A 23,873-nucleotide genomic window follows, 5' to 3' on the forward strand; every position below is an offset into this window, starting at 1 on the left:
TTTCGTATTTCCATATCCGTCACTTTAATATTTCTTATATTAGTTCTACTTACAAGCCCATTGTTTTAATTATAATTTTTCTGTAAATTTTAGATCTCGCCCTAAGGAAAGATTACATACTGAGGTTGTTTGAGGACAGGGTACTGAGAAGAATATTTAGAAGTAAGAACTGAAAGGAGGGTTGATAAAACTGAATAATGAGGTGCTTACTTATCATTAACATGGATAGGAAATGAGAAATTCTTAGAACGTCTTTTACATAAGTCTTGATGGGTAGACATTACTTGAGATATGTAGTCATGGATTGGTAAACATATTCTTGAAAGTAATCTTAAAGAAATAATTTAGGGTTCCATGAAGGACGGAAAATTTCTTGACTAGCTGAACGACTGACAGGTTAGAGTTAGTTTTAATTACATATTAAAAAATATACAGGTCAAGTATTTCTAAATACAAGAAATGATCAGAGAATTTTGTTTTGGGAACCGCGTGGAAAATTACACTTGTAAGACCACGAAGGAGATGGGAGTATAAGATAAAAATTAATTTTAATTGAGGATCCTAGAAATTTGCTAGGATACGTGTTCAATAGCAGACTACGGTATTAGCGAGCTGAATCCTCGAGTAATTTATTCTTTAAATTATCTTTCGTTTCAGTATGTACATATCGAGATAAACAGTTGTGACTGAACGGAAAATTTTCTGAAATTATAATTTGTTCAAGAATTACCAGTGCAAAATTTCATGAAAATTCGTGTATCAAGAAAACCTTTTTACAGTCGTTATATTTCCTGTTGTAACGTAGATTTTAAATAATATAAAAAAGAAAAATAAGTGATATTTCCGCTACGAACACAAAACGGCATTAATTGGAGTATAATAATGACGCAAGAAATCACTGTGCAGATAATTCAGAGCAGCCATCAAATTTTACATCTATTTACCCTTCTTCATGATGTCATTCCGCATTAAATGCTGCTGCTTCTGAAGGTGTAAAAGCACGCGTAGTTGATTTAATTAAGATACGAGACCCTTCGTGTGGTGCTGCCATCTCTCGGCGAATAAAAAGATGTTCTGAGACTAGGAACTTGAAATCAGACATCGCCTGCTAAATGAAATAATATCTTAAACGAAATGTCGTCTTCGGTGTTCACAGACTTATCTTTACGACAACAAATAACTGTTTGAGGGTTGACTAAAACAAAAATATCAAAATATTAGTAAAATAACTATAATAAGTTGTTCAAAATTAAGACGTTAACATTTTTAATTACAATGGAACATGAATATAACCTGAACATTACGTGAGCAGATTAGTTTTTAAGAATAATAATACTACTGAATACATTATTGAGAAATGCTTTCGTATGTCTATACAACAGGACACTGTGGTCTAGCGGTAATAACGCTGGCCTTGTAATCCTGGGGTCTCGGTTTCGATTCCCGGCTGTGCCCGAATTTATAACTTGTGTTGGGCAAGGCCGTGGTCTAGGCAACACGGAGTTTTCCTCCGTGGCATCCCAACAATTACTCCATTCACACACAGAAGAAGGCAATGGCAATCCACTTCTGGATCATCTGCCAAGAACGTATATGAACAGGTCCCAGTCCGAGAAAAGGATGCAAGGATCCTGTTCATATGGACCTGTCGTCAGACAGAACACTAAATAATAATATCTATACATATCTGCTGTTTGCACAATTCAGAAGTAAACAAGGAAAGATATCTGTCCGATTCCAATTTAATTATTTTGCATATTAATTTTCATATCAGGCGTTTGAAAAGTGACTAACAGGAGACTTTAATAAATTGTGCGGGATTGCATAACAAAACTTTAGAATTTACTGAACAATCACTGTGTATATAGTTATATGAATTCGGCCTTAAATTCAGTTGTATAAAATCTGAGATTTTGAAAACACAAGACATTCCATCATACTCTCATTTCTATCAAAGCAATAAAAAATTTAGATATCGATAAAAAGGAATTAAATATAAGTGTTACTTTTTATACATTTTCATTTGCAGTAGGTCTTACGGAATCTTAATCGTCTTTCTTTTTACATTAATGTCACTTAAAATTCATAATAGATCCAATACTACGATAGGTTCTAGAAATAATATTATTCACTTTGACATTTTCCAGATTTTTAAATGTATCACTTCGCCCTTTTTGTAACCCTCGCTAAAAGTCTTTTTATTCAAAATAAAATGGGAGGTTTGTGCTTCAAGTTGCGCGCACAGGAGGCGAGACTCACTCTGCTAATTCAATTGTTCTTCAAAGGCCTTCGCCACTTTACACACCTCGGAGCTCCAACAAAATGGAGTTCTGATGAAGGCCTTCACGCCTCTCACCTCGCCATCCATTGCCCGCCAAGGCTTTGTTCCCGTTCATTGCAGATAACCCAACCTTGTACTACATCCGAACACACGATTCTGGAGTAGCGCATCTAAGATTCCTAAACTTATTTCCATTGTTTTCAAACTAAAACGAAAGTCCCCTAATCAGGTAAAGCGAGGCGTGTTTACGTGTAATTTCTCGCCTCTTGCTAACACGCTATTCGATTCCACGGAAAAAATAAAAAAATAAAATTCCTTCAATATTTTATACACCTCTGTTGATATAGAATTCAATTATTGTTGACGCAAATCTGTTTTACACTGACACGGCAAATCTGTGTTAGCAACTGACTTTGTTATCAATTACGTATAAAATTAGCTATGGACCTTCATTCAAGTTTTTATAACGCCACAACGCATGCCAAGACAGCAATTATAGAAACAATGACACTGTTCAAAAGAAAGTGAACATAATTAGCTATAGGTCTACAAAGGAAATCATAGACGAAATTCAATTTAAATTTTTAAAGTGATGAACATTGTTGTAAAACTATTCCAATTGTAAATTTGGCTAATCTTGCTGTGTACAGGGACCAGTGGGGCGGAGTTCCTTTGAACACGACAATGAAACTTCAGAGTTCCATAAATGTCGGAGGATATCTTTACTAGCTGAGCGACTATTATTTTCCAAAGGAATTAGTTACACAGAGCTACACAATAAGATTTATATAGAATTTATTTCAAAATACTCGGAGTACAGATATATTCACGTAAAGAAATTGGTAAAAATAAATATTTCTGAACTCAAAATTGGCCATGTTACGGTTCATTGAAATCCGTTACACCGATAATTCTACCATTGTTTTTAAAACAACGCCAATAATCTTGGAGCCACCTGATATTTAATTCACTTTACAAATGCAAAGCCCTCAAAGCGGCAGGCACGGGCTACGTCACTGCAGAACACATTTTCTACGTGCCATGAACCCGAGTGCAAATAATGCAATGTTCTGTCTCTTCTCAGTCAACCTGTAACGCTTTGTCTGAGCTAATTACTGACAGAACAGACGTTACCGTTAATTAATAATTCCTACTTATTAAAATAATCTCACAGACTGTGTTTCGAAACACGCCTTAGGAACCCCAAAGGGGTTTATCTGCAGCACAGAACTCCACCCAGCCCCAGATGTAATAAGGTTCACGAACCATGTCCATTCCAGTGAGCAGAACTCTGTAGAAAATTCCAGCAGCTGTGAAATATGGCGCGGTGTGGCCACTGCTTTGCGAAATGGGAGGGGGGAGACGACTAGATATATAAAATAAGTGAGTCGTCTTCAGTGCTTAAAACTAACGTATAATTTCGTTACTAAGAGTCATTTCCACCTACAAATTCACACGGCATTTATACAGCGAGAGAACCTCAAATAGCAAACGGGCTAGGTTAGGTTAGGTTAGTATCAAAGAAGGAATTTGCTTTAACAGTAAGAAGTATTCTGGTTGCAACATGTAAAATTAAAACAGTCCCACTACACACCATGTAGATCTTTGGGGCGGGGGGATATGAGACAAAGTTAATTATTTTGAAGTTTATATATTAAATAATTTTTTTAAGTGATGCTTCCTGTTGAGTTGTAAATTAGGTTGACATTTTATCTGCAAAAAAGACTATAGCTTCGATGTTTATTAAGAATCCATTGCATGTTTCGACCTTAATTGGTCATCTTCAGGTGTTTTTCTTTAAGCGTTCGAAACTAGTATATAGACCGTTAATTTGTACACATTTTCTGTTGCTAACCTCAGCATATAAATGACTGTGTCTCAATTACCTGCGTTATGTGGTTAGCTGTCATATCAATAAGTTTATTTATCTATTGAATACAAATGGCAAGTTTTTCGCCTCATTGGACGTCATATAACCTATTAAGTTCAAACAGCGTCATTAAACAACCCAGGAATCAAACAGGACGTCTCGTCGTCCTGCGTTCCTCTTTACAATACACGCGACGATCACCGGGTACAGATAGTCTCCGCAAATGCGTTGATGCTGTGGCGCTGTCTGCACGCGTCATATAATTAATTACGTCTCCTTATTCGTCCGTAGTGTAACATGTTAAGTTTAACGTAACAATTGCAGTAATTGGTTTGCAATTCATTTAAACAGTACTTTGTTTCAATTACATAATTAAATTACGTCACAATTACAATTATATTACAAAGCCCCATTTTCGATACCGTCTTGAAAGTCACCATTATCCTCTAACTTATATTCGGTATTGGTGAGGTACACTCTGTCCAAAAACGTTGTCTAAAGGCTCTAGACTTAAAAAGTAGAATATGGCTCAAAATGGATTTAACGGTTTAAGGACTACGACGAGCAGTTGGCTTTTATGAACAAGGTAATGAACATTTGTTTTCCATTTAATACGGGAAATTTCTTGACCAGATAATCGACTGTAACTATTCTGCTCCATGAGGTTGGTTAATGAACTGCCCTGCTTCAAAAATACCCTGCGACCTTCTTTATTATCAGCGGTTAGTCAGAGTTTAGTTTCGTTTGATATAATCTGTGAATTTCGTGCTGAGTATTCGGGCAAGACGACTAATGTCAAACCATTCGCTAACCCAATTTTTTTCTGGGGGAAAGCTGACGTCACTGATAGACTAGCAATCTATGATCCTGCATGACGCACTAACCCCCTATCCTCAGACTCAACAGTGAAACCACTTGAGCCCCCCCCCCCCCCCCCGAACTCTACAAATGGACGTCGTGGGACAGAAGCGTTATTTGTACAGGTGACGCAGTTTTTTTCAGTCTAGCAGATTACGTTATCATGTTCAAATCGCAAAATACATTTAACAGGCTAGTGAATAATTTCGAAAAAGTTTCGTAAGCGTCTACGTAGATAATAATTATTATAAACAAAATTTCACTCACGCATTTGAACACTCAATTTAAATGCAAATTAAAATGTAAATACGTACGTCTGCGGGGAACAGCTGAGAGTGTATGAGCGCTGCCCACTTCACAACCCGATTAAGTGCGCCGTAATTTACTTGACGGGGGAAAGCGTCTGTCGGCCAGACCACATGAAAATGCGGCAAAAGTTCAGTGACTGCGACCTTAGAACACGGGTACTTACCGCCGAGCTGCAGTTCGGCTGCTGCCTGTGCCGTCTCCCCCTCTGCCCTCCGAACCACACACTGGTACATGCCGCGGTCCTCCCGGGTTACTCCGGGGATCACAAGCTTGTCCCCGCTACTTCTAGCTGGTCCCGGTAGCGGGCGTCCGTCTTTGAACCACGTGATGAGGAGGGAAGTAACTGTCTGGTGTGGTTGCTGGGACGCCTCTAGGCATCGGAACTCGGCGTTGCCCCCCAGGTGGACACTCAATAACGGCGGTGTCACCTCGACGTGCAGAGGCGTCACGACGACAAGCCTAAGCTCGGCACTTGCTTCGCCACCAGCGTTGCTAGCGGAACAGCGGTATATCCCACCGTCTTCCGGCGTCACGGCTTCTATAACAAGAATCGGGCCCAAGAGGCGAATTCGTGGTCCTGGTAACACTGTCACCGGTTCCGTTCCTGACTGCATCATGTACCACCTGCAACACACACACCAGACACCAGTGATCAAGCCACCTGACGAAAACAATTCCTTTTCCGGTGGTCTGAGCTCAAACTCAGCACTTTTGCAGAGAAAATAAGGAGCTTTCCACCGCGTATATAACGCCCCCAACAACAAATTGTGATCTAAATACCAGTCAAAGAAAACATACATCAGATATTACGCGTTATAACAGTCAAGATTCTTTCCACTTTGGTGAGGAAACAAATTCTTTCTTGCGTCTGCTTTGAAAATTCGTTCTAATTTAGTCGTAAAAATTTCAGCGCATGAAACGCAGGAGAAAATCTTCAGCTTATTTAGTCCTCTCGAAAGAGCGCTTTTCATGAAGTCCGCTTTAATATTTGATTTTTATTCTGCCGAAAAAAGCAACCAGCAGATTATGAATAAAACAAATGGCATAAAATATTAACCCTTACTGTAGGAAATTACTGAGGAAGACTACGACGCAGAAACATTAAGAAATACAGGTGATCAAAGCCCTAGACCTAAACACAATTAGGACTAATACTTCTATTAATAGATAATACGTATATGCTGCTGTGTTTTCATTACCTAACTATAAACCCAATCGCCGATAAAAGTCCCAGTATTTCTGTCAGATAGAACTTGGAATGCCATTGTACACGACTTTTGATAGCGGACGCCACGCCTCCATTTGAATGAACACTTTCTGCAGCTGAGGGTTCGATTACTATCCGAAACGACTGAAAAATCGGCAAGCGTCGCGACGCTACCAAATATTATTTAACAAAGGTGAGGCTTCGAAAGCCATTGAGCACGAAGCCGGAAGGCGTCGTCCCCACAAGACGCCACATTTAAAGCAAGTAAACATTCGGATGCCACTGTAAACGACGATGAAAAACCGACGCCTTTCTTCAAGAAGCACAATAGACGGCAAAAATGAACCCGGTTACGTATCAAAAACTTCTAAGGGAATCCGCTTCTCCTAACGTTTTCCATGGTTTTCCTCAGTCATTCTACACAAATTCTTTAAATTTGGTCACGAATGCTTCCTTCCATATCCTTTCCAATTTATCTTAATTAATCTTTCGATGCTGCGATTTTGGGCTACAGAGAGCGTCATTAAATAAACTGGAAACGAACACTGTACCACGTGATACAGCTGGGAGTGTTCAGCCCAGTTCTTTCCCACACCTCGTTCACGGATAGCCGACCCATTAATCATGGTCGGCTAGTATATACTTCATGATGGATTAATTACAATTCATGACATACTTACAGATGGAACAATGGTTGGTGTAAGACCGCCCTGTTGATGATTGATATTACCCAGTAGGGCCTATCACACAAATGAGGTCACCAGATAAAGAGCAGTATCATCAATAACAATATAAAAATATAAATGCGTTGATCCAGACTTATTAAACACTAGTTCGCTTTCAGGTTTAATTCAATATTCGTTTCTAATCAGAAAATACCGTCGGTACAGTGCCTGTAGGGTATATTCATGAGTCATTATCCATGCAGGCAGCCACAGTGAGAGGAGTTCTACACTTTTAACCATACAAACCCCATTGGTATCTATATTTACCACCTACTTCAACAATCAACAAGTCTTCATTCATTATCCATCTGTTTCGTATTGTAAACATCGATTATTTCCTTAAACATCGTCAACCAATTGATCTCTGTAATGGTGAAGAGTTGTTTTCTTTTCGCGGTACGGACTGGGTCTTTTAAATATTAATCTGACGAATTATGATTCTCACTGTAAAGAGCGATTACTTCTTAAACAGCGTTAACCAGTTGATCTTAGTAATGGTGAAGTGTGGTGTTTTCTTCGCGGTACGGACTGGATTCTTAAATGTTATTTAGATGAGCTTAAGCTTCAGAGGGATAAACGGGCGATAACGTAACACAGATTCGATGTTTTCCGAACATCGCCTGTTAGAAATGACGAGTATCTTGTGAATCAAGACGACAGTGTTCTAGGATGCTGTGCCATATAGACTCGTAGAAATAGGCCGACGTTTGTGTGCTTACTGTTTACATCTTCAGGGCTATGGGATTTTCCACCCTGAAGATAAAGGTAATATATCCATTCGAAACACTTGCTACCACCTACAAGAATACATTATGTTTCAACCCAGAAGATCACAATCAGATTTTCGCTGTCGTAACTTATAATTAAGTGAATAAATCATTTATTGAATTCATTCTACAGAAGACTTGGCCTAACAGCCTATCTTTTTTTTGCAATCTACAGCTTTATTATAACTATGTTTGTTCTCGCTAGTCCCTCAATAATGTTAGTATTAACGGATTAATATACCGAATAATTAACAAATTAATCAAATTACTCTAAATAATTAACCAATTAGAAGCTTAATGGAGTGACAGTCGTAATTTTACGTACACTCACATATAAAAGCTACGGTGGAGTACGTAGTTAATATCACAGCATAGTGCGCACTTCGGCTGCAAATACTGTACACTGATAACAACTTGCCTAGATTGTACCTTCGATAATTTAACAAGCTAGTGTTTCATGACGTTATTACCGCTTTCGTAATGGCACATGCTTTAAATTCATATACTTGAGAGAGTTTCATTATTCCAGAAATATAGGATTTCCCAGTCACGTAGATTCTATTACACTTTTAACCGTAACTACGTAATATGATATCGACTTCAGCAGAATGAAAATGAGCTTTTCGAATGAGTGTGTGTGGGTGTGTTACACCTGAGTTATCTGCCACGGCCAGTCTCCCTGCATCCCCACACAGCTACGCCGGTATTAATATTCAGATGTGTGCAGTTCGAGCATCACTGGTAAAAATGATTTGTTACCGTACTGACCTCACAAACATATAGCAGGAGATATATTATATACTACTTATACAGATATATATAGGCTTACGTATACTGCATGCACACGCACGAAAAGAACTAGAAGATTAACACTTTAAAGCCCAATGGTAAATACGAATATCCGCTTTAATAATCAGTAAGTGAGCCTCATTTATGTTTTTCTTATGATTCTCACTGTAAACACCGGCTATTTTCTTAAACAGCGTCAAAATGTTGATCTTTATAATGGTTACGTGTGGTGTTTTCTTTGAGGTACGGACTGAATCATTAAATACTATTTAGAAAAGCTTAGGCTTCAAAGGATTAAAGACTTTTATATAATGTTTGGCAATGTAGCTTTAAGTGTATTTGTTACGGAGTTCAATAAATTTCATAAATAAATTTGAAAAAAAATAAATATATTTTCGGTTGGATTGATGATAATTTAAACAATGATGATTCTTTGGTTGTCCCGGATATGCTTATAGACCTCTTCCTCAACGATAAAACATGCCTCTGTCGATAGCGTCTAGAAAGATAGTTATCAGCACTTGGCCATTCTGCTTTGAATCCTTTCACTGTCCCATAGATTTGTCACCAATGTGAACTATCATTCTTCAGTAAATTACAATTATTCGATTCAATTCTGTTGTTTATTATTATATATTCAACAATGTAAGGAAGAAAAGTGTTCATACGGGAAATGAGAAAATTATACAACACGATGAACATCTATTTCCGTCCAAAGTTCGTGTTTAGGTTTGGCCTCTGACTCTGCGGTACAAAGTGACCGCTCATTGAGGGCTTTGGTCTAGCGCGTATTTAGGTTAGGTTACTCCGATATCCACTTCTGAAGTCCTCAGACTGCAGAACTGTGGGCCCACCATGATGAAACTGTGTGGTAAACACAGTATTTCTTTCAGAAGCACACTGATATTTTACAGGCTTCGCAAAACCGCCCTCTCGTTACCAAGGATACGACAGAACCCTTTCCATCGTAATGGAAATAATGACGTCACTTAAAGGAGCCTTGACGTGCTGTTACACCACCCTTGTAATTTCATTTCGACCAAAGAGGAATAACAATATTAATAATTAAATTTCTTTATTATCCCTCTGAAACCGAATAAATGAGAAAGAGAGAGAGAAGAAAGTGGGGGAGTGGTGAGAGACACTACACATAAATTGGGGAAATAGATGCTTTTAGGGGCGTGAAGGTTCCCAGGCAGTTCCCGTTCGTCCTTCTCGGAAAGTTATGTTGGGAAATTTGTCTTACCTGTAGTCCGGGGTTGGACAGCCCTGAGAGACGCAGAGCAGCACGGCGCCTTCGTCCTGAGCCACGTGGACGGTCCCGGTGTGTTCCACGATTGCAGGGGACACGATGCCGCGGTGCTCTGCCGGAAAGACAACACCACAAACAGTCATTTTGCGTTTGAACAAACAGGATTTTCGGTTATGGAACACCCGGTAGCATTTGGTATAGTATATATTATATTTATTTAGTGTTCTGTCTGACGACAAATTTAAAGTTCCAATCATAACCTCACCTCGTTTCTGTTTTTAATTCACAGGAACAAAAGAACGACCTCTTCAAATTTCTTGGTGTACAGAATGTTCCATAATAATTTATATAAATTTGCATGGACTCAGCATAAATTATGTAATATAACAGATAATTATCTAATATGAATTATACTGTGCCGTGATGACAAATCTTAAGTTACTTTCAAAACCAACATTTTGTAAATATTTCTTTTTATTGTCATCCCAGCCACATGCCCAGCCAATCACAACAGTATGATCCTAATTATGGCCATTAACTTGATGGGACCCATATAAATCGTGAAGCGCGTTCTTACACCTAATGTAATAAAATGAATGTTTACTTCATTCCACTTAGGTCAAAAAATGTTCCTTAATACTTTGTCTCGTGACGCTTAGAACTTCAGTTCCTCCCTAGAATTAATAAACTATGTTTGACAGCCTTACAAAACTTCTATTAAATTGTGGACTATGTATTGACTTTTAGTGTCCTGAAAATCAGACGAGATGATATTTATGAAATGAGTAATAAAAATCATGGCCAAGCGTGTCTTATTTCCTGAATTTAATCACTGACATTAAATCTGACGTTCTCATGGCAACGAAGATGTCACTGTTCGTCTCTGGATTGTAACATTATGCACGTAAATACCAGCATTTCGAAGAACATACTGCCTCCTTTTAAGTCTGAATTTGCATGTTTCTCCGAAACGCTGACGGCTACCTACAAGTAAACACGGTGTTACAACCCAAAATAAAAACATCGACATGATCAATTACATCTGCAGGCAAACAGTGCACATAAATTACCGAGTGAATGTCATTACAACAGCTTGTATTTTTTTTACGCCTTCCGTATGCATGTTTGTCCCGTTTAACATGGCACATGCGATTACATTTTGGATGTAATTTAATGGCGCAGCAGGAAACATAATGACGAAAAACAGCGTCCCCTGGCACACCCGCTGGGACGCGAATCTCAACACGTTATCTTCTCATTTTAGGCAAGGCAGCAAACAGCGAAAGAACTGTCATTTTCAGGAAGAGAAAAACAAGTCGCTGCCGGAAGTACGTCACAGGTACCACAGCTGACATGTAGTCAGTCTAACAAAGCGTTCTCTGGGATAGAATCAACCAAGTTAAGATTTATTCAGTAGTATTAAAAAAAATTGGTTACATTGCAACGTATGAAACATTGCTAATGTTGCTTGTCTGGACTGAAACGTAGTGTGGTTTTTAGGTAAATACCAACATTTCAGAGGAACATACTGCTTACTTCTTTCGAAACGTCGGTATTTGCCTACAAGCCGACACGACGGCATTTATCCGCCGTGAGGACCTAAAATCTCGACTAGAGAAGAAAGTTACAGTGCTGTAGTTCTGAAACTGTGATTCGCGAACCACTTATCGATACGCAAAATGTTTAAGGGGCTCTCTATTAAAGAATATTGTGCATGTCAAAATTATTTTAAGTCAAATTCACGAAATACATGCTATTAGAGCTGCGAAGAATGTGTAACTTTTTGTCAAAAATATTATGGCGGCATCTGGCAAGTCTGTATGTCGCTTACGGCCTGACAGAGTTAACAGTAATAATTCGTGCTTCGAACGTCAAATCAGATTTGGTGGCAGATCGTAAAGAATGCCATGCCTCATAATTTCTTCCCAGAACTTCTTGCTAACAAAAAGTCAGTTGTGTCTTAGTATTTCCTCAGAAGGTCTTAGTCCCCCTCCATGTATTATTTCTCGACTAAATTCCACTGGAAATATAGTTCGTCCACTGATAAAGTTGAACGCGACTACCACTGTCCGGCTGCCGGCTGGAACTGCATGACTCGCCGCCAAGCTCTATAACGTTTCCGCGATACGCGTCGAGTATTTCTCCACGAAAATAATCAAATCAAATTACAATTTCTCTTGCAGTTTTTACCGGAAACCGGGAAATGACAGATGCGTTCAACTTTATCAGTTAACGCACTGCGTCTGCTTCAGCGAATTCCGGTAATCCTCGATTTCTGACCCATTTCGAAACGTACAGTAGTGAACAGCGCCAGATATCGGCACGTCTGTGCATTCCTCGCCACTTGACAATTACTGCTCTGGGTTTGCGGGTTAAACTACAAAGGCCACACGCTCATCGAACCATAAATTGTGACAAAATGGCCGCATCAATTGTACACAGCCTCCATCCATTAAATCATGAGATAAACAATGATTCTGGTCGCTAAGTATTCAGTGAATGGTTTCCATCTCTCACAAACTCGTTCAAATTCTGTTTGTGACACCGGAAACATGCGACAACAGAAACAAAAGCGAACATCAAAGCAGATTTTCCAGGGGTTTCGTAAGTACAGTTAGCACGACTGAAACGGGTCGATATACAGGGTGTTCACATGAGCGAACGATTAGAGTACCGAAAAGATTTCGTGTGGGTCCTTGATATTCCCCCCTTCCACTTGAAGGAATTTTTCGAAAATACGGGCATGCAAATTTCTGTTTGGAACTTCTGTTGATTTATGTGACGTACGTATATGATGGCCCTTAACACCACGTCCTGGCTGAAGTACAACGCCTTCATAGAGACAGAGTTTCTGTTACGGAAGGCAGTACATATTTTTACAACTGGGCTTTAAAAGGTTAATTACATGAATATATTTCTTTTATATTTACAGCAACGCGCAAACTTCAAGATTGGCGTAAGATAAGTGGGAAAATAAACGCGAAGGCATAAGAGATAAATACATGTTTTGATTTTACAGAATAAAGAGAATTCTGAATTTGGAATTCTGTGCGTAGCTAGGATGATAACATTAATATGCATCTTAGTCAAATATGTCGTGGGATGTAGGGTGGGGTAATATGACTCTAGATACATTACAATGACGTACCTTATCGTGAAAATACTTTGTGCTTCTTTAATAGCCTTAACAGGCATAAACAACGCAAAGTACGACCTGTGTCGTGAACTATTTGAGGAAACGCGTAGTTTGCACACCCCTTTTCGATATGAGGTATGTCATGTCGATAGATTAGCGATCGATATTGACACAGTACTCAATTATCTGTATATGCGGAGTGTATATATCGCACGGAATGTTCACAGTTCAGTAGTTGGCATACCTGTCCCTGATAATTCAAAGCTGCAGTTCCGTGTCTACTAGCTGCCGGCTAGTCGAGTCCTTCGGAACCATCATACTCACCTGCAACCGCCAGGTCTCATCATAAGCGAACATTACATCTCCCTGTAACTTACAGTTTTCTTATTCAGCCTGATACATAGTAGTTAATGTTTCAGGTTCTCAAGGCGATGAGTATGGGATACTGCATCACGGTATATATTGACCGACGTTTCAGAGGTACTTACTGGGTCCGTCATCAGGGTAATAGCACGTCTAAGATGTCAGTCGGTATCTATCAAAAAACACACGCAACATCACGGAAGACAGACATCTTGATACATGGCATACACTGTTCCTTGTATTACTCGTATTCGTCAATAACACGTGTACCAACTTATGAAGATTAAAATATAATAAATTATAATTTACCTGTTATTTTCTGTACGTGTAAAACTTGGTATATTATGTCAAAGGACGAGCACAGATGAGGGTGTCTGAGGACAGGGTGATTAGGACAATATTTGAACCTGAGAGGGATGAAGTGACTGGGGAAAACTGAAAATGATACACTTCATAATTGCACTCTGCCCCAACTATTAATAGGTTAACCAAATGAAGGAAAATTATATTAGCGGGGCATGTGGGGGAAATAAGAAACGCGTATAAAATTTGGTTGATAAGCTTGAAGGGATAAGACCACTTAGGAGATTTAGAAGTAGATGAAATGATGATATTAAAATGGAACGATGTAACTGGATTCTCACCTTCCTGTGGCTGAGATGAAAGTAGGGCGTTGCGTTCACTGTAATGAACGCCTCTGTTGAATTCGGTTGCAAGGTTTCAAATGCATGTGGCGTGACAGAATACTGCACGTGTCACGAATTACGATGGTCTAGAAATCGACTCCCGGTATAGGTTATTGTGAATATGTAGCGCCTGATTGTCTGCCTTCCTGCCTGACTGTGTAGCGGCTTTCGGCATGACCAACCATACACAACACTGGAAATAATTCGTGGTTACATTTGCACTGGATTTTCAAACTTATAAGCCCCAGTTGCGTTCAAATATCTACTAATTTGGTAATACCAACACATATCGAATTTCTATACTAAAAGTCCGACATATCACGTTACAATACTAAGTGCCTTGGCGCTATTTTAGTGGAAAGATTTGACATCTGTCGATATTTTCCAGATACAAAGCTTTTCTGTAGTTGCTGGAAAATGTCATCCTCCTTTTAGACACAAATAGCAGCCGGTCCCTCTCTCCTGATGGAGATGGAAGCGTGAACTGAATTAAATAATTAACGCATTAAATGAAACTGGTAATTATGTATAAAAACTGCTTTAACAACAAATAACTATGCACTTTGTATTTATGTGTTTTGTATGATTCTCAGTTTAAGCAGCGACTATTTCCTTAAACAGCGTTAACTAGCTGTTCTCTTTAATGGTGCTGTGTGGTATTTTCTTCGCGGTACGGACTAAATTATTAAATAATATTTGCAAGATCATTTTTCATTAATAATCCCACAATCCGACACTATATATATCTGTGTCGACGTCACCGAAAAAAACACGAATTTTATTTAGCAGATATAATGTGAAACTTATAATAATATTACTTTAATATTATTTACAGAGTCAAATATAGTATATTTATGTAAAAATATTGGTGTGTAAATATCGGATATATATATATATATATATATATATATATATATATATATATCAGTGTTTGCCTGTTATTGGCTTCTTGCTGTTGGCAAACACGTAAATAAATTAATTGAATTGAATATATATATATATGCGCGTGTGTGTATGTGTGTGCTATGTGGTGCCGATACTGACATCTGTTGGTACGTGCTTGAAGCTTATGTGGTAGCGAAATACAATATATAATTTAATTTTCCTCAGACCGTGTTTCAATTCTTATAGGGCGATATATTGCAGGGATACTAAGCTTGTACGATATTTATGACGCAACGTGTTATATGGTTTAGCCCTCTGCGCCAGGGTGTGATCTTCGCACGACGGAATGCGCCCACGTCGATATGCCGTCAAGTTCCCCGGTAATGGAGAGATATGCCTTCGGTTAGCACGATACCAGCCATCTGTCTGGCACATCCACTTTATGCCCCAAGTTCAAATGAGGCAGCCCCGTTTCTGAAGTCCAATTTGACGACACTTTCCGCTGAAGCTACCCAAACATAATTCACACCGTTGTCACAACAAAGAAAACAATAAGATACAGGAACAAGATGGAAGAAGGAAGTGGGCGAGGGAGGAAGACGTAGAAAACATGAGACGAAATAGCAGTTTATGTCAATGCCTCGCCGTAACACTCTGGCGTTGAACAGGGAATATTGTATCCATGGAAACGCGTTTCCTGGACGTCTGCTGTCTCAATTTGAGGAAAACGGAACGTCCTCTGGACATAAAGATCACCGCCTGAAAGGTACACATAGCTTCACAAATTCTGCAACAAATCGCTTCTTGGTTATTTACTCTAATGCACTTTTGTGTAAGTTAAGTTTATAGTGAGCGTAGAAAGCCGGGGAATAATATTAAAATAAACATGGCTGCCTTCTGGGTTGTAGCGCCGTTTCGGCCTGATGATAGAAACAGGAAGGACCTCCGAAACGTCGGTAAACTTCTAACAGAATACACGGCGGCGTAACAACCCAGAAGACAGCCGAATTTAGACTCACCGCCGTGAAAACCTCAAATACAGCTAAGAATATAAGAATAAATTCTTCTAAACTTTGACTAAATAATCACAAACCCATTCTCCCGTTTGCTGTAATCCTACTTTCTTGTACAGGATGTTCCATTTAAAATGCAACGCAGATTACTACACATCATCTCCTTCACCCACAAAACGACGAAACCAGTGGCAATACCGATTTGCTGCAGACGCTTCCCTCTGTCGAAGCTTCACAGATTTTTAACTTCCTAGTGACTTAGAACAGATCTTAATTCTTTCCTATTCTCCGATAATGTTAATTCTAATTTTCTCCTTTGATGAACTCCGTTAGACTTATAACTACGCAACCAACGAATCTAGCGGCAGTAGAAACAATTAATATGCATTTCTTCATCCGAGATTCATAAAAAAAGAAGAAGCCAGATGTCACATCCTGCAACGCGGGCATTGAATACTATTCCTGCTGTATCAAGCCAGCTGTTAAAAATGCATAACCACTCGTCCACGCACGGTTTACGTAATTCGTGTGCGTACGGATCCAATCCACCCCCTGGTTGTTGTTGTTGCTCTGAATGACGCGAAGCTTTTTGACAGGGCAGCCAACCTGATGTGAGCAGAGGAGAGGGCTCTTCGGTCTTTACGTGAGGACACTGCAAAGCACGGCAACTCTGCATTTCCGAACGACGTCTGTCTTTAAACCCTGCTGTCGCTAAATGATTTTCGAAACCGACGAACACACAAATTTTTCGAAAATATTTCATATTTATATTTTTGCGTAAAAATGTATACTTTAAATGGCTATTTTACCGCGTGTCATGTCAGTTATACATTTTATACGCCGTTCCATATATCTTGCATACACTTAATCTAATGGAATAGAAAATAACGTTAGAGCAAAACTGAATGTTGAAACACGATCTGTAATCATTAACAATTATCACGTCTAACTCTTCATTACAGTGTAGTAAAATTACAAACGAAAAACAATCCGTCATTAAATTTAATCGCTACCTGTGAAAGAGTTTCGTCAATTTTTGATATTGCCTGTTTCCAGGTGTCCGATGACGACAAACTTTTTATACACTCTGTAGAACCCAAGCCTCCGACGTAAGTTACCTTTTTGAACACACGACATAGGTCGTTTCCATGGTAACCGTATTGTTAGAAGCTAGGGGACTGCAGTGTTGTATGACATAAACATCTTCCGAGGCTCTCCACATGAATCAAACTGCGTTGTACTACAGCAGAGTACAAAGACATGCCCTCCGAAAAGGGGCCTCGTTACGGTTCAAAATGCTCCTCAGTGTTTACTGACGTATCTTAACAGCACGCGATCCTTAAATTAAAGTAGTGCACCTTGTACTATTTTCAAGCTGTTCCGTCAACACTGCATATCACGGTCAGAAGGACCAAGGAAAATGTCTCTGTACGCGCTGCTGGCATAAAACTGTACGCCACGTGCAATTGACCACCCACGTACCTGCCCACGTGCAACATGAGCAAAACTAATTTAAGATTTCTGCTTATCATTCACACATTCTCTTAAAAAAGGGACAAGACCCTTCTTTTTCCTTGGGGATACTCAGAAAACAGGCATTTTAAAATAAAGATAGCCTACGCCTAGCGTCCTGTAGTCTGGTAGAAGTCTACCGACGTTTCAGAAGGCACTGCTGCCTCCATCATCAAACAGACAGTAACAGGACTACTGCAGATGTAACTTACATTCTTCCCTACTGATTTAAGGTCACAATATTGCGGCAGGAACATCTTTGTGATTTCTTCAAAGTACCATCCGATCTGCCTCGTTCAGAATTCAGGGATTTATTTTCTTATGGAATTTATATTGGCTTACAACGAGATCCCCTGTCAGCAAAAGTACAAAAGAACACGCTTAATACCACAGAAGGCGGAAATTTTTTCTCACTGCGCTGTATACAGGAAGCATTATTTGCGAGTTTCGTTCTTGAAACGGAAATATTTTCTGCATCAAACACTATAATTTCCTTTCGATTTAAACATTTAGATATATCGGTTCTGGTTTGACGTTTTATCTAAGAACATTCTAATTCTTTTTTCCCCCCCAGATTGAAGGGCGCATTTCCTACGCGATATTCTCGTCTGTCTGAAATGTAGTAAGAGGCATTACCGCCTTACCATAATATATACGGGTACGTCAGCAGAACAGGAAGTTATTAAAGTTAATTTCGGCTTAGCCGTACGTCTGTTAACATCCAAAACTAACTCCTTAATTTCTTCACTTAATTATATTTCCTACTCTTAGTTTTTAACCTGAACAGACTGTGAGGTCGAAAAATATATTACTCTTCTGTAAAACACGTCAGACACAGGACACTTTTTGTGTTTTGGCTCATGGCCACTTGTTGTGCCATGTCGCTGGCAGCATTAGTTTTATTATGACCATAAAACCCGCGCTCCGACTATTTACTTCGTCAGACTCTGATTGCAGACGACGCGAAGCCTCACCTAACCTCACCCTTGCTTCTTACCCGCCATCTATCCGCCATTTACTCACTGCAGTTTCACCTGATGACCTCGTCTTGGTATCGATTATCGATTTACAAGTGCGTCGTTTTGTGAAGAAACTGATCCAACACTTCAGTTTCTAACCCAACCTTTTTGTAAAGAAAGTCAGGCTTATGATATTAACATGTCAGTCTGTCTGTCCAAATTTATAATTTTAGAACAAATGACTGATGAAGGTGGCTGTCTTTTGGGTAATAGTGTCGTGTGGTCTGGTAGAAGCTTACAAACGTTTCGGAGGTCCCTGATGCCTCCATCATCAGGGCGAAGATCTCATGTAGTAAAGTTCTACTGGACTGTACGGTGCTACAACCAAGAAGAAAGTTATCTCCAATATACTTCATATTCAATAACAAGAATTTTATTTAATTCAGTTAAATTTACTTAAGTCAGCTGCGTCACTTTCTCAACTATGTTATGTTTGTACCTGGAGATGCAGGTGCCACGAGACACCGAATTTATTTTCTCATACGGAAATAAGACAAACCAGAAACAGAAATGCTTCGCTTCGCTAGGACCAAGTCCCCTTTCTTCGAAATTAAATATTCGAAGCCTAAAGCTGAAATGCGTTCAGAAATCCGTTGACTTAATCGTATTTTGGAATCTTCGCGTTCCAATCAGTGTCAAATATTGTGAGGCAAACGCAGCAACTGGCAACTTAAATCCGGGAGAAAGGCCTCTCTGAGACACGACTTGATCACTAAGTCCTTTAGACCGAGTTCCATTTCTAGTAACGGCTTACTGACTTCATATTCAAGACGTCTAGGGTTCATATCTTGGCCCCGAAACCGGACATCCAATTGAGGATATTAGTAGCGTATTCGGATTGGCGGAGAAAAAAATCCTTGAGTTTACCTAATGAGATATCAGCACTGAAAGGAAATATAACATTTTAGGGCACGCAAAATACTTGTTTCTTAGACGCCAAACCTACAGTCCTTTTTTTGTAAATCAATATGTACCACGTATTCCTACTGGCTATAATTCGGACACCGTAACATTCATATTGTGCAGTTATTGTAATCGTTTTGAACCAGCTCTTTTGCGCGAAAGTTACTCTTATCGCAGGAAACAGGATTAGCACGTCGGACTCATTTTCCATAACAGCAGACAGCCGCGGGCCGTGGGTGACCGAAAGTTAATTTGCTTTCTATTTATGATTTATTTAACAACGTGATCAGTGACTCAGATTAAACAGGGCCGTATGACAGGATGATTATTAAAATTAATTCGAAGACATGTAGAAATAAATGGCCCTGAACTAAATCAAAATAATATCCTGGCATCTGCCTGGAGGACTGATTAAAGCCACGAAAAATTTCAGTCAGGATATCCGGTTTCTGGGCCGATATTTAAACTCGCGATCTCTCAAAACACGAAGCAGGAATGCTAACCATTGAACCACAACCTCCAGGGTGATACTGACATATTTGGAAATCTGTCCATGACATTCATGGTGTGATCATCAAGACAGCGGGTACATGAAATTCCGTATTGTAATGCGTATAAACCATTTTAGGACATTATGCGTTTACTTGTGAATTGCGTTGGTTGAAGCGCCAAACTGTGACAACGCCTGCAAGCTAAAAGCAGACTACCCACACATGCACAGAAGCAGGAGAAGTTGCCTATACGACACGGCGTTAACACTCGCACTGCAAACTGAGACACGCTCGCATGCTCATATTTAATCAAAATGACGAAAAGAGCTTTAACGGCCCGTGTACTTATGAAACTAAGCGAATAACAGAGATTCGACAGAGTAGCGCTATTAACCTTAAAATATTTCCAGACACAATAACATCTCAAAGTTCCGTATGGCGCTGTAATAGCTCCACAAGTGACAAGTGATGTCCAAAATGGCGACAGGTGGAAGTTGGTGTGCTGAAGTTTTCATACTTAATCAGCAAGTTAAGGCTTACGCGGCCTCCTGGCACAGTAATTCCTAACATTATCTGATTTAGAAACCGGTAAGACAGCAATTAGGCTTCAGTGTTTCTCATCCCAGGATCCGAGACTTTTGACTACGCTACATGAAATGTTATTTCATATTTCTATATAATGCCTAAGTCTGTCCCAGGGCCCAAACGTTAAAAACAAAATTTCAATTAAGCCCATAAGTTACGTGGTACTTAATATTAATTAATGTTAAATAAACCTGCTTTTGGTAAAATTCGTTCAATATAGGAACCGAAATAAAATTTTGTTATATGTATTAACAGACTAAAATGACATAAAATACGAGAAAATTAATTTCAGTATTTAACTCAAGTGTTATTTAAAATTATTTAAAGACAATAAAAGTTACACTAACCTAACAGTTTGATATTTTCCATAACGCGTTAGGTCGAAAATGATCTGCTAATTCTGCCGCTGTTATATGAGGACGGACATGATAGAATTAATACATAGTTTTCGGAAAACAGAAAAAATTACCGTGAAAGAAATATTAAAGTAAGAAAAATAAAGAAATTAAATTAGCAAAGCAACTTTTCCAAGAGAGAGAAAGAGGAAATTGGTGGGGGAGAAGTGAGAGACACTTCGATATCTGGGGGGAAGAAAGAGCATCTTATAGCTAGAAGGTCCCCAGGCAATGCTCGCTCGTCCTTCTGTTAAGGATAAAGTAAGAGTGAAGGCGTTAGTGTGATGATTGGCATAAAAGACGGAATTTTGAAATTTTGTATTAGCGAAAGCTGAGGCTATTAATTTGGAAGTTTAGTACATAATTTAGAAGTTCCTACTGAGGGGAGGGGGGTAAATTTTGATTAATTTAAATCGGGAGGGCTGCATGAGAAGCTTGCAGTGGCAATTTGGAACTTGGGAACCATCTCAGCATTTGCTTGAAGACAGGAAAACCAAGGAAAACCTGTGTCGAGATGGCCGGTCGCAGGACCTTCCGGATGCGCGCTGACTACTAGCCAGCGGTCCGGCAGACAAAGAGGAATTTGTACGACCCACTTCTCCAAGCAGAAGCTCATTTACATATTATTCTAGAGTCCGTACCGCAAAGAAAACACCACACTTCACCATTACATAAATCAACCGGTTAACGCTGTTTATTATTAGAATCATAAGAAACACGGAAATACAAAATGCAGAGATTTTGGTTGTCAAATAAAACGCATATTCTAATGACAAGCCCCCCCCCCCCCCCCCCCCCCCCCGTCAGCATATTTTTCCGTTCCTCTCTTTAAGACATTTCGCGACCTCTTGAACCAGTGCATGAGGCCTCCCTGGTTGTTAGACTGGAAGTGATTGGTCCTTGGGGCGCAGTTGAACCTAGGTTTCGAGCTCGTTATTTAATAACGAGTTGGGAGTTGGGTTGAAAATTCCCCGGCGACCAATCTGCTACGCTGCCAGGACCTCTAAATGCAGCAGTGGCTTACTGACTGGCCGATGCGAGCGTCTGCCAGACGTTCGAGCTATTTACAAATTACATTATTATATTTTATAAATCATTTTATTTCACTTTTGTAAAAAAACACGAATTAAATAAAATATTCCTTTCTGATACGAGTGCAATAACCACCCAGACACTTCGAACCTGAAGATGGCCGTATGCGGCCGAAACATGAAGGTCAATAAACAATCAAAAAGTGATAAGCTTTATGCGTGATAGTGACAGTTAAACGTCAAATATCTATTTGAAAATTATCCAGTGGCCCCTTGCGTTCTGCTGCCTTATTCAATTACGCGATCAATTTATGATCCAATAAAACAAATCAGACAGTAGCTTGGCTCTGAAGTCCATTCAACTGAGCCCAAAGTTCAATAAAATAACAACAAAAAACTTTCCGTTTGCTCTGCGACATTCAAAATCGACAAAATCCTCTTTCATTGAGCGTAAATACTTTTTAAACTGTCAAAAGTTTTGGAATAGTTTACAATAATTCATGGCTATGTTAATCGTACTTATTGATCTAAATTAGAATTTATTTTTCAAGTGTTTTAAACAATAACAACTTAATTTGTTGCAGAAGCTAAGTGAAGAATTTTTTTAAAATCATAAAACTCACGAAAGAAATTTTGATCGGCCTGATATTGGACAGTATACATAGCTCACCATAATATCCAAGCATAATTGTTTCCTTATACCGCACAAAACAACCGAAGACTATAGTTTCACTATAAATAATCATTTAATTCTATGTTTTAAAAGCATAGAATTAGATAAATCAGTAAGAATCTGGGCTCAATAATCTTTATTTACAGCCCTAATTGCCTGCATGTGATACCCACAGAGGGAGAATAATAAAATCCTATTTCATCTGAAGTTCTTAACGTTTTAGAATCCATGGCCGACAACTCAACAAAGAGCAATTTAAGTTCCTACATTCTTGTTAATTTTTTTCTTAAATGTATGTATACGAACGTTAATAGTAATTCCGAAACTGTTTTGCCTTCGAATGTCTTAAAATGCAAAACACAAAGAACTTTGATCCAACAAGCTTTGTACGTGCAGAATATTAAAGTTTTGCTCCATATTTTGCTCAGACATCAAAGTGGAGAGAAACTCTAGTCAACTTCTTTAACAGCGGGGTAATTTTGAACTTCACAACGTCTATTTCGATAGGCGATTCAAAAGAGAAGTTTTATTTTTTTCTCTGTAACGTTGCCAATTATTCCCTGCTGAATCGCATAGTTGAGCGAAATGCTAATGCGCATATAGCAGCATCCCTATTGTCCCCCAAACCCCTTTCTGAAATATCCTCGCAACTTTCTCTTTCTTCATAATCCTAATATACATTTTCCAGTACATTGCTTCTCTTCGTGAGATGAATGGGCGTGGTTAAGAACTGAGGACACCGTCTACATCGTGCGACGGATTTACATCGACTACAATGATAATTCTTTTGTGTTCCACGTAGGGAACGAGCCGGTTAGCTCAGCGGTACAGCGACTGGGGAAATTGATGGATACCCGGCGCTCAATTACGATCCGAGGAAAAATATATCAATTAAACTACGCGTTCAGACTATTATTTGACTGCTATTGGTACACTATTATTCCAGACTGGATCCTGGACAATGTACAGCCACTAGAAATTATACATTTCCGAGGTCAAGAACCTACACTTCCTTACGTGAATTTAGGGTGGCCTCCAAAGACATGAAGTCCATATCAAATTTAATCCAAATCCGTCAAACGGTTTTCGAGTTGGATAATGCGGATTTTCGATCGGACAGACA

At 39.1% G+C, this 23,873-nt stretch overlaps 1 protein-coding gene across 9 annotated transcripts in view; it reads right to left on the bottom strand.

Annotated features, from left to right (window-relative positions):
- The window catches only part of Dscam2 (Down syndrome cell adhesion molecule 2), a 187,999-nt gene that overhangs the window by 38,292 nt on the left and 125,834 nt on the right, over positions 1-23,873 (bottom strand). For 7 of the 9 annotated variants that reach the window (XM_087342480.1, XM_087342473.1, XM_087342475.1 and 4 more), the window contains exons 5-6: positions 10,053-10,170; positions 5,482-5,942 (exon numbers count right to left, since the gene is read on the bottom strand). In XM_087342480.1, coding sequence (XP_087198606.1) covers positions 5,482-5,942; positions 10,053-10,170 — 579 coding nt within the window. Of the gene's footprint in view, positions 1-5,481; positions 5,943-10,052; positions 10,171-14,201; positions 14,437-17,154; positions 17,269-23,873 lie in introns of those variants that run through there. The other 2 variants (XM_087342478.1, XM_087342479.1) reach the window with 2 other exon arrangements.

Source organism: Zootermopsis nevadensis, unplaced genomic scaffold (genome assembly GCF_977971745.1).
Source record: "Zootermopsis nevadensis isolate Lab colony 2312 unplaced genomic scaffold, Znev_1.0 Znev_ptg000003l, whole genome shotgun sequence".
Taxonomy (NCBI): Eukaryota; Metazoa; Arthropoda; class Insecta; order Blattodea; family Termopsidae; genus Zootermopsis; species Zootermopsis nevadensis.